Source organism: Taeniopygia guttata, chromosome 3, assembly GCF_048771995.1.
Source record: "Taeniopygia guttata chromosome 3, bTaeGut7.mat, whole genome shotgun sequence".
Taxonomy (NCBI): Eukaryota; Metazoa; Chordata; class Aves; order Passeriformes; family Estrildidae; genus Taeniopygia; species Taeniopygia guttata.
Genome location: NC_133027.1, coordinates 29,941,267 through 29,953,298, shown reverse-complemented (window position 1 = coordinate 29,953,298; position 12,032 = coordinate 29,941,267). Strand labels below are relative to the sequence as shown.

The window sequence follows — 12,032 nt, the reverse complement described above, 5'->3', positions numbered from 1 at the left end:
CAACTCATACATGCTTTCATAAGCACACATATTTATTATAGCAACACCGTCTGTCAGCGGCTTCCTTATAAAGCCCTATTTTCAGGGATTTATGGAACTAACATATGTATCGTGGGGGGATAAGCCTACATTTGCAGGTCAATGACCTTATAGGTCTTTACCTCCATTTTCTCTAAATATGCTGCGTTGTTCACTTTGAGAAGCAGAAAGATTTAAGACAGACCAATTTTCTTTGCGAAGAACTCCCAAGTGTGAAAGAAGTTCACTTTTCTAATTTGTATGCACACTAGCTAGACTTAAATTTTGTGCAGCAAAAAGATATGTTTAAGAGCTTCTGTAATTTTAAAGAAGCATTACCAATTTTTAAATGTTCTTTGGCAGAAAGAATATTTCACAGTGTAATTTACTCATAATTAATATTTCCAAAAACAAAATATAGAAAAAAAAAGATAAATCTGCTCTATGTAAGAAATGTCTTTTGTTCAACAAGTCAGACCTGTGGCTCTTGAAAAATTACCAGTGCCTACCAAAGCCAGGTAAGTCAAACCACTGAATAGCATGAAACAGCATTTTGCATAGTTTGAGCTGCAAACTAGCATAGACCTAACAAATGAAATTGTTGCAACAGAGTAAATTACCAAAAATATTACAGCCAACTTAATATGTTTTTGAGCATTAACACTAAAGGGAGAGGTGAACATGCAGGGAGCTGTGTAAAATAGAAGTGTCTGTGTAATGGGGAAAATTCCTTTGACAATCTATTCTATCTCATTTTAAAAATAATTCTTGCTTTGGCCTACCCTGAAACTGAATCCTGGGTCTCAAATAAATTTGGTCTAACAAAACAGAAATGCAACTCAAAGGAATTAATCAAAATCTCCTCTAAGTAGCAATCCAGATTTGAGGAACAGCAGCCAGGCTACTGCTTTTCAAGCCACCAAAGAATTTTAAACGTGTTACAGAAGTGTAGCACTTGGTTGAGAAGTTGGGAAGTCATGAAGCACAGAGTGGTATTAGCATGCCTCTGCCGAATGATAAACAGAGCAGTGGCCTTTGGAAAAGGATGCAGAGTAATATGAATGTCAGTAGAATATATCATGCAGAGAAAATCCATTGTCCATGAGAATCTTCAAAGGCTCATTTCCCACTATAGTATTAACCTGGCTGAATGCTTCAGCTAGGGACATAGAGGGTAACTAATATACCTAATATATACCATGGTAACATATTTATAAAGCAATATACATAATGTATTACATCTATCCATATAAACATGTTTAGGCAGTACATAATTGTATAATGCCAATGCTTTGCAAGTAAACTTTTTGTCAGGCTTTAAAAAAAAATTTCACCTAGTATTTCTTCATCTAGAGTTACTTTACCTTTTCCAAGACACTGCGATAGATTTACCCTATAATCATTTCCTATTGTTACATTTGAATGTGAAGTTCTAAATTTGAGAGCAAAAAGAAACATTCCTGGCTTCATACTCTGCAATTAAAGAATACACAGTATTACAGAATTCTCAGCAAGTTGCTCTTCCAGTAAATCTCATTTACTCACATCTCATTTTCTAATAAAGTAAAATATGTTTTGCCTCTGATCCCTATAAAAATTTCACACAGTGGACATGAAAGAAGGGAATCTGATTCATTTTTTCAATTCTACAGTAAGACAAGGCTTATTTCACAAACACCAGCATTACACAAGATCAAAATAATATCCATTACCATAAATTATTCTTTCTCAGATCTGTTTTCCTCTTGGTATTGCTTAACAGAAACCTAAGAGTAAATAAGTAAGTTTCTTTTTACGCCAATGATTAGTAATGAATAAACAGAGCAAGTACTAAAGCTGACTTTGCACCTACTGAATGCTGCAAGTGTCTGTACTCGTTTGATATGCATCTAGCAAAGCTTGGATGCTCCCAAAAGGCCACTCCATGAACACTGAGAGAGCAGCGTCTGCTAGTGGTGCCTGTAAGACACAAATAAGATAGAAAATATTTATATAAGTGAGAGCAACTGGAAAGAATAAACTTTATTTAATCTATATTCTATGCTATTTTAAAGGCACACACAGAAACAATTTCATGTAATGATCATCGGTATATAGAGAGTAGTATAAGATCCTGAAACACATTTCAGTGTTTACTTGATTGCTTTTTGCAATGTTTCCTTAATTAAAAAGATTTTTATGTTCTCCCTCATTTTCATCACTCTGCCTGATAGATCCAGTCAAATTGATTTCTTGTCAGCTTTTTCTTTGTGGTTACAATGCTCATAATGTAAATATATACATATGTATATATACAGATAAATGTACATACACTACAGACCCATGCATATATGTAAGCTGTAAGAGATATCATATGTACATGTGCATATTTTCATGCATATGCATAAGTAAATATGTGAGGTTTATACAGATATATTCACATATTTACATGGGTCTAGCAATAATTTATCTAGGACACAAATCAAAATATTTCTCCCCTTTTTTATCATCAAGATTTCAAAGTAGTACTGTACCTGTGGCATTGAGAGGACATCGATTGAATGCCATGTCCCCAGCTGGGGTCCTTTTCCAGACCATTGACATCAAATAGTCTTCAGGACATATTTCATAAGGCGCTGTCATTTATAAATGAGAATTTAAATAGAAACATTAACATATTTTATATCAGAAAAATAAGTGCTCCATTTCATCCTACTTTTTCCTGACATGTGTATGTTAACATAACTTGGGTTAATTTTCAGTTTGAAGTAAAAAAATGAGAAGCCTGAAATTTTGCATATCTGTCTTAGTGATGGTATTTATTTAATATAAACCATGGCTTTATTCTCCCCAGCAAGCAAGCACTTTTAAAGTTGTAGTTACAATATTAACTGGTTTTACTCTTTCATTGTTGCTCTATTTTGATCAATAACACTAAGAAACTATCAGAAGATGATGAGTCTTAAACTGTGATAAGTTATAATGCTAATCTTTAACTAAAATTTGTAAAGATTTTTTTCTAAAATTGAATCTTTATGTGAAAGAATCAGTTCTGAAAAGACAGTTGAAACATTAAATGTGCTGAAGGTGCTAAATGAGAGTTGTGTATTCTGAAGGTTCTTATAAAACCAGGTTATTTCTTTGAAATGTGTTTCAGTACAAGCTGGTAATTAAGAAAGTATAGTCAATAATGTGGGACTGAATGTCTATAAAGCAAAATAACCTTTTACTGGTTATTGCAATACCATTTAAAGGGAAAAATATTGTCACAATTTTTTACTAACAGAACTGCATGGGGAAAAATAAACTTCAGCAAATGCTCTATATTTTATTTTACATGGTCACAACAGCAGATTCCTCTTGCTCTGTGTATGTTAGTGTATATTCCAGTTTATGATTTTTGAGCAAATTAGATTAGCACAGAAAACATCTGGCTGAAGCTATCTCACAACTCACATCACTGACATGTTAGTTAATGAAATCTAATTCACTCCAAGTTCAGGGCAGAAAATCAGGAATTGTTTATTATTATATATTATTATTTCCGGAAAAAAAAAAAAAAGTAACCCTGCTGTATTACAGCAAAGTGTTTACAAAACAAGAAAAAAGAAAAGAGAAAAGAAATTCATTCTAGCAGATGGTGTGATAAGGCAGAAAGCAATTAAATGATTCACTCATGGTTGCATGGGAAATCTCTAGCAGAGGCAGGAACAGACTACAGATTTTGCCCATCCCATTATCTAACCCATAAAATCGTCCATCTTCCCTGTTTTGTACTTCTGCTGACGGAAGTGTGAGCAAGGGAACTGAGCAGACTTTTGCACAAAGCTGTACCCTCTCTTTGTAGAGGACAAAGAATACCTAGCAGATGGCTCAGTAATACTAATATGAATCACAGTTGGGCAGAAAAATTGCTTGCTAAATTTGCCTCACCATCAGCATTCCTGAATCGTAAATCAAGGCAGTTGGTGCTGCTAAAAACGCAAGAGATCCATTAATGGCAAAACCCAAAGAAAGTCAGGTATAGTCATAATCTAGAATACTAGCCCTGCTTCAGATATGCCCACAGAGTGAATGCATCAGGACAGAGTTACACTGGGAAAAAAACAGATTTTGATAAACATAAGCCATCTGGTGACATAAGCAAAAGCAATTACCATTCTATTATGACCTTATAAACAAAAGAAATGTTCTGTTTTGAGGACCGTAAATTAACATAATAAGGAGGTTATATTATAAATTACATAAATTTGATGGAGCTTAGAGCTCTCTGAGAACTATATTTGTTATGCAGCTGTGGCCATTTCAAATGTGTCGTGTTCACTAATCACCACTTTAGGTGCTGATTCTCAGAACTAAAACTCTTCTTCACTTCACATCACATACTGAATGTTACATGTGAGTTTTTGATTAAAAAATGTATACATGCATCTATAGGCACACTTCAAATACAACATATTTTATCTTTTACATTTGCAAGCCTCAGGTAATATCAGAGATTTCCCATCTATTTGGAAGGGTACTAGTGTGCTCTTGAATTAAGTTTTCAGAACTCAAGATTATATGGAAACTTTAACCTAGTGCCGGAGATAAACAATGCACTTGTGTGTTGTGTTCAAAAGTAAAAGGCACTCCCAAGACCTTGAGTCATCAGGAAAGAGGTGTGGGAGCAGCTGGAACTTGGAAGAAGTTTCGCTCAGCCCAGGCAAAGACCTTTTCCTGGTCTCTGGCTGACTCTTGGCCTTTAATGCCTCATACAAGGATCAAGGAATGCTGCAGATAAAAACAAACTCCTTCTTCTCAAAGCTAAAACCTATCTGGCAGAGCTTACTCATCAGGCAACCACCCACATTAAAGCATCTGTGAGGCTGCAACCCATGTCGCTCATGGAGGCATTACAGACACAGTGGAGTGGTACTATATCTGAGTTAAAAAGACTTGTTGATCCTCAGAACCAGTTCAAGTATTTCTGTAACTATGGTACAATTAATTCATAATACACCCACAGATAAATATGAGTTTACTGTACAAAATCATAGAGAACTACTAGAATTTAGAAGCAAATAGCAAATACTGAGGTAAAAATTGCTATCACTGGCAAATAAAAGGCAGACCTCTTTCACTCTTGATGTGAATCCCCAGCATCTTCCCACACAGAGCATGCATTCAAATGTACCACATGACCTGCAATGATAGGCCTGAATTCATCCCACCTAAGCACAAATATTCAACAAAGTCAACTGTCTAGAAGCACAGTCTTCTTCTGACATTACTGGTGAGAAGACGTGCATCTCCCAGAGGCAATCTACTCACCTGGGATCTGTGGAAGCTCAGGACAACATACAAAGCAAGAGAGAAGAGACACATGCAAGAGACACATGTAGCCTCACAGAGTTTGCCATCTACACAAGCAGATAACAAACATGGGAAAGGGTAACAAAAGGGTGAGACAAGTTAGCCTGTAGCACACAGTAGCTCAAATGATGATAGAATTATAGCTCCTCTCTTGAATCCTAATTCAATGTCCCAGGCAAAATTATCATAAACAAAGGCAATAGAAAAAAAAGCTTTTGGATGTCTTATAGAATAGTGTTGCAATCAGAGACAAAAAAAAAAAAAAGAAAAAAAAAAACCAATCTCCCCAGAGCTTTTATTTTATTATTATTATTTAGCTGAGTACAATTTGAATTATTTGAATCTTCTCCCTTCTCCTATTCTATCATATCTATTTAATATTGCTGTGAAAAAAACTTCTACCATTGGTGGGAAATGATTAGCTAGTCTTTGGTTGTTGTGCACTCTTGTCTTTGTGTTAACTAACAAGATAGTCTAGCATTGTTTTCAGTTATACTTTGGTCTAAAGTGCTCCATATTAGGCTTTATACTACTGAAAATATAATTATAAGAAAAATGCTGAGAATCTTTTTTGAGTGAAATCCAGGTGAAGCATTAATATTGGAAACATGTATAGTGTTAATAAAGATTTAGGTATTAGGGAGTTAGGTATTTCTCAAAACCAATACTGTATTGTTGAAACATGATATATTCTTCTGGCTGTCAAAAGAACACAGTCCTATTTTTATAAAAATAAATTTACAATATTCTACCCTGTATAGTGCTGCACTTTTGTTTTGGTACTCCCACCTCTTCATTTTCACTGACACATTTGGTGGAAATTACCTTATTTCTCTTACACATTCTTCTACATGTTTTTGATCATCTTGCTATGCAACTCCTTATGCATTTTCTTTTGTTATCTAGCTGTCTCCATTATTCTTATGGGACAGACAAAATGTTCATTTATCTTGTGTATGTTTTCTGCTGTGACTCCTGAGTGACTAGCTGTTTGCCAAAGATAGAAGCATTTTTTACTTTCTCTGATTTGTTTCCGATTTTCTGAAGTCATCCTTCACAGAAAAATGTTTTGAGTGCAGAGTAGTGCTGACCTACTAGGAGCGAAGTTTAACTTTAGACATTTGGGATGCAACAAAGCAGCAATAACTGAACCCAAAATGAATTTAGATCCTTGTTTTTCATTCTTAGAATATTACACAATGGAAGGAAAAACAACAGTTTTATAATCCATAGTTGTGATATACACAAATCACAAAGAAAGATGCACAAAATTCGTTCAGAAACCAAGCTTTTTGAGAATCCAATTTTCAGACAGTTGTTGCATATAGGTAAAAGCTTACATAGTGGAGGCCTTGTAAAATCATGGCTCAGGTCTGCTACTTTGGCTAAGCAGAAAAGGATTATGGGAAAGTGACTCAGCTGAATTAGAGGTAGAAAAACAAGTTATGTAACCACTGTGTGTTCACATTGTGGTGTATGGTGGTTGGTTAAATTATATTTATTATGATTGTATCTATGCAGCTGATAACTGGCTAACTGCTTAAATAGACCAGGTTTTTGCAATAAAGCAGCTCTCCTTTGCACCTGCCTGGGGACTCTGCATCACTTTGCACCCTCACCTCACAGACAGCACTTCTGAGTCTGCCTCTCTTAATGCTGCTGAAAGCAATTCAGTCTATGCCCCAGCCACTTGAAGGGAGTCACTGAGAAACTATGACGAGAACTTCATATAATACTCAGATAATGCAGAGCTTAAACTACAGAATGTCCAGGCAAGTTTTTCAGTTATCAAGTAAACACCCTGCAAAGCATCTTATGGACATCAGTCACTCTAACAGAAAAAGGCTTTATTAGCCTTTTGCTTAGACAGTTTAAAGTAGCTATAATTTAACTTTTTGTATGTCTATAGATTTTAGGGTAATACAAGCAGGTGCAGCTTCATACGCTTAACAAAAATATTACATGGTTCTACACACCTGAGGCTCTTGTTTTATGCAAAGCAACGATAATACAAGAAAAAGGATCAACATTTTAGTTTTCTCATATTTTTCAGTGGCTTACATGGAACAAGAAACCAGTGAGACAAAAGTAGCTTTTTTGAGCTATTTCAGGGCTAGGAAAAAATGCATACAAATAATGAAATTTACTTATACTTTGAACAACTCTTTATAGTACTTTCCAATTTTACTTCTTGTTTATAGAATGTAAATCTGTACATAATTTTATAAAATTTTGGTAAATTATCCACATTTAAAATTGAGACTCTTCAGTAAATGTCAGTCTAGAGGCAAATAAATCTATAATGCATGTCTAATAGTTTGCACAAGCATAGCTTGTTAAAAGGTGCTTTAGGTTAGAGTTTCTATAAGCACACTAAATCTTATCTGAAATTAATCAAGGAAATAAATAAATTCACCAAATGGCAAATAAAGCTCTGTGTGCATTTGACTTGTAAATACATCTGTAAAATATTTTATTAACAGCAGGTGGCAACCTTTGAAAATTGGACTGCAGCAGTATGGCTTTACTTTTAAATATACAAATGCAAATTATTTCAAGAAGGGTTTTATAAGCAGCATCTAGTTCATCTGACTGTTTATTGAGAAGATTCATATTAATCTCCTATTAGTGTTGTGCTTTATAGAGGAAGCCTGCATTACCTATGGAAATTAGTTTGCTTAGGAATTCTATGTAAATACTATTTTGTACTGCTTTTCAAATAATGAAATTTTTATTAAAATTAAAGAGATCATTTAAAAAGCATGTTAAATTCAGTTAACTTCTACAGTGTAGTGTTATAACTTTCTAACTACAAATAGTCTTTTTGTTGTTCTTTGAATGCAATGAGACTAATAGTTCTCCTGTACTGCAAATACCTTGAAAACGTTTCCTTGATGTCTGTCAAGGGATAAATATGCTGCCTATGAAATATATGGGCTTGATGACATAAAATTCACATCTGATAAATTTCTCATTTCCTGACCCAAAGCATCCCTGCCATTTAAGTCCTTCTCTGACCACGAGAGAACACAGCCAGCAAAAATGTCCAGAAGCGAGATTGCTAGATTGATTTTCTGCTGCTTCCTGGCTTGCAGTTCAGATTACATAATTTCCCAAGTGGGTGGCTAAAACATCCTACTCTACTAACAAACTACTTATTTTTTTATCTTTCACCTATCCAACAATATGTTATTTTACTTTAGGAAATGTGTGTTTACAGTAAATACTACCTGATTCACCAGATAGTCTTCTTTATTCTTCATTTTTGAAGAAGCTCAAAAATACACTTTTATTAGCTTTTAGTGGGAAAGACTTAAATCTGTTTGGAGGGCAAAGTAAGGAGTGATGCAAAGCATTATATTAAAAAAGTGATATTTAAGCATTATATTAATGCTTAATAATAGAATTATGTGTCTTTCAATTACTTTCCTTTTTATAAAATGTGGCTCATATATTCATTCATTCTGTACACCATGGTAAGGCTCACTTTATCACTTGTTTTAACTGCACTGGAATGTACCCCAAATGTATTAGAGATGTCACTTATACATTGGACAAAATGAATTCCAAATTACAAAACCAGACCTGATATTCTCAGATACCACACATTCAAAGAGTTTTTCTGTAGGAAATTGTTTGTGCTCCAAATACTATAGGCATTCCTAGGCAATCAATTTTTACTATGGTATTTTGCTTCACTCAAAACTTGATGCATTGCTCATATATCTAATAGGGCTCATTTGCACCTAGCTGCATAAACAGAAATCTACTGAGAAAACCAGCAATGACTTGTCTAAAGCAAGGCCAGATACTGCTCTTTATGGCTATTACTCTACAGGCATTGATCTTGTCTTTCCTAAAGACGCCCATTAAAGTAAGCCCTATTGCAGTGTAAATAATAACAGCTATTATATTTTCATCTCACCAGGACACCTCTGTTCACTGCACCGTCTGACTTCCTCTCCGGCTCCTTCACACTGCTGCCCAGTCACAGCAGCGCCTTGACAGATCCTTATCCGCCTCTCCCAGCCACCGTCACAGGATTTGGAACAGCCACTCCAGTGGCCCCACTGGTTCCACTGGCCATTTGCTGTTTGGAAAAATACAATTACAGTGGTGATATGCTGACAGTTATAATGAAGAATTACTATTTTTTAAAATTTATTTGTATAGTGCTGCTGTACAGTAGCAATATACATTTACAATATGCCTAAGTACCCTTAAAAGAAACTAAGTAAAAACATTTTTGCATGTGATATTTTAAGAACTTGATTTTTACATGCTCTGGGAGAGCAATTGAGGAATCTACACACACTGAAAGGCTAGTTTTGTACTGTCAGAGGATCATGAAGTAGTCCCAGCCCAAAAGGGAAGTGGTTCATATTTATTTACTTTCTGTGTTCATGAAAAACTTAAGTGCTTTAGGCTTCAAAAATATCTGCTGAATGCCCTTCAAAGAGCATTAAAACCAAAAAGTTAATGTGCAGCCTTCTTGCACCCTTTTAAGGAATATTTTTCAGTTTTTTTATGATCAAGTAAATCAGAATGAGGTCCCAGGAATCACAGAATCACAGAGCTGTTGGGGTTGGAAGGGACCTTTGGAAATCATCCAGTCCAAACCCCCCGGCAAGGCGGGGTCACCTGGAGCAAGTGACACAGAACACCTCCAGGTGGGTTTTAAGTCTGCAGAGAGGGACACTCCAGAGCCTTCCTGGGCAGCCTGTTCAGTGCTCCGCCACCCTCAATGCAAGTTCTTACTCTTCTGTTGACATGACACTTGTTGTAGTCAGTGACTTTTGTCCGGCCTCGCCGTGGCTGGAGCTCTCTGCCCCTTGCAGCCAGCCGAGGCCCGCCCGAGCCGCAGCGGGGCCGTGCCGCGGTGCCCGCCCGCCGCCGGCGCCGCTCGCCCTCACTCACCGGTGCACTCGGGGTTGTGGCACTCCCGGCTCTCGGCCCAGGGCCCTCTGCACTCGGAGCCGCCGTGGGCCGCCGCCGTGCACTGCCTGCTTCGCTGCTGGGTGCCATTGGAGCAGGTCACCGAGCACTGGCTCCACGAGCTCCACTCCTGCCACTGTCCGTCCACTGCCGCGGCGGCCACAAAAGAGATGGACACAGCAGAGTTACCACCGGAGCCAGGCCGGTGACCACAGCCCTCGGGCTGGGCCCAGCCTGGCTGCTTACGGCAATCAAACACAGAAACCAACGTTATGAGCTGCTTTAAACTAATATAAAACTTTCTTCCTTTTGCTTCAAGAGCGTCCCATCTAATTGTACACTGATATAAAAAAGGATAACTAATTATTTCAGTCACATGCTGTTTGAAAGGTCTTATTAAAGACAAGCCCTTATAAAAAAGACTGGTCTTTTTAGGCAAAAGTAAGAGCCGTTCTTGTATCATGTAAGTAAACCCTGAGTCCTCTGAAGTGATTTATAAGAGCTGCAGTGATAGTTCAAATAGGTCGGATTATCACGTTATTGGTCCTGATGGTGAAACTGGATGCCTTTAGTTGAACAGGAGAACGGGAGTTACTGCTTTGCCTCACGTACAGTCTCTCTTCTCTGTATGCACAATGCTGAATATATTTTTATCATTCATCCTCCTTGTGAGGGAAACGATCCTAGTTCTTCAACATTCTTTTGAGATAAAATGTAGCAGGACAGAAACTGCCTGCCTTCCTTCCTTCCTTCCGAGATCTGCTGTTGTGTTTGCATATTGCATAATCTTCTTTCTGAATTTGACAAGTTAAATGTCTAAACAAAATGAAAATGGTGGAAATGGCTCTGTATTTAGTAATTTATATTAGCCCATGCACTTGAGTTTGAATGAATATTCTCCTGAGTAAAGTTTAATGACTGTTATTAATAACATTGTAGATCAGAAAGCTTTTTGAGGTAAATGAAAATATTAAAAACCAAGGTAATGAAAAAACATAAAGCAATTATACTTCCATACAAGTTAAAAATTATATGGTCAATAATAATAGGACTAGGCAGTATGTTTAAAAACAGGCAAGCATTATGAAATGTGTTATGACTAATTGTGCTAATTCAGGATCCTGCAATCACAGAGATTGTGGCAATCATCAGTTCCTCATTGCCCCTGCAGTTAAATATAATCTCAAAATGTAGGTTCTAATATAATTTTGATAAATATTCATCCTTGAAAACCTGGTTCTACAACTACTAGTTCTATATAAGCACCACCACTCCAAACAAGGAATTTCACTTGGTGCACTTGCCAAACCCTGTTTTCAGGATTCTTTAAAGGGGAGTTGGAATAGCAGCTCCCTAAGCTGATGGTGTTAATATCTAGAATAGAAAGAAGAATCTTAAAGTTAGTGATTAAACATACTGTTCTGTATGGGTGCGTATGGGTTCAGTGACTAATGGAGGTAAACTATTTTGCTCATGTCAGACATTAACGACAGAACATTTCAAAGATACTATCCAGATCCTGGGCCCAGGATCTCAGCACCAGTGAATTAAAGGATTTTCCCAAGGCTTTTCCCTGAAGTTCTGTATTAAATATTCCATGTAATGCCTGGTTGCGAACCACTTCTCAATGCAGATGCCTCTGAAGCTATGAAGCTGCGCCCTGATAATTTATTTAGAAGAAAATGGAAATCTTTACAAACATGGATGCTAGTTCCACTCATTAATCATGAAAGGTCTATGTGAAA

At 36.5% G+C, this 12,032-nt stretch overlaps 1 protein-coding gene across 25 annotated transcripts in view; it reads right to left on the bottom strand.

The window, feature by feature from the left end:
• Positions 1 to 12,032, bottom strand: part of ADGRB3 (adhesion G protein-coupled receptor B3) — a 442,973-nt gene that overhangs the window by 236,849 nt on the left and 194,092 nt on the right. For all 25 annotated transcript variants that reach the window (XM_041714791.2, XM_030269508.4, XM_030269522.4 and 22 more), the window contains 4 exons: positions 10,270 to 10,434; positions 9,278 to 9,442; positions 2,532 to 2,633; positions 1,871 to 1,977 (listed from right to left, as the gene is read on the bottom strand). In XM_041714791.2, coding sequence (XP_041570725.1) covers positions 1,871 to 1,977; positions 2,532 to 2,633; positions 9,278 to 9,442; positions 10,270 to 10,434 — 539 coding nt within the window. The remainder of the gene's footprint in view (positions 1 to 1,870; positions 1,978 to 2,531; positions 2,634 to 9,277; positions 9,443 to 10,269; positions 10,435 to 12,032) is intronic.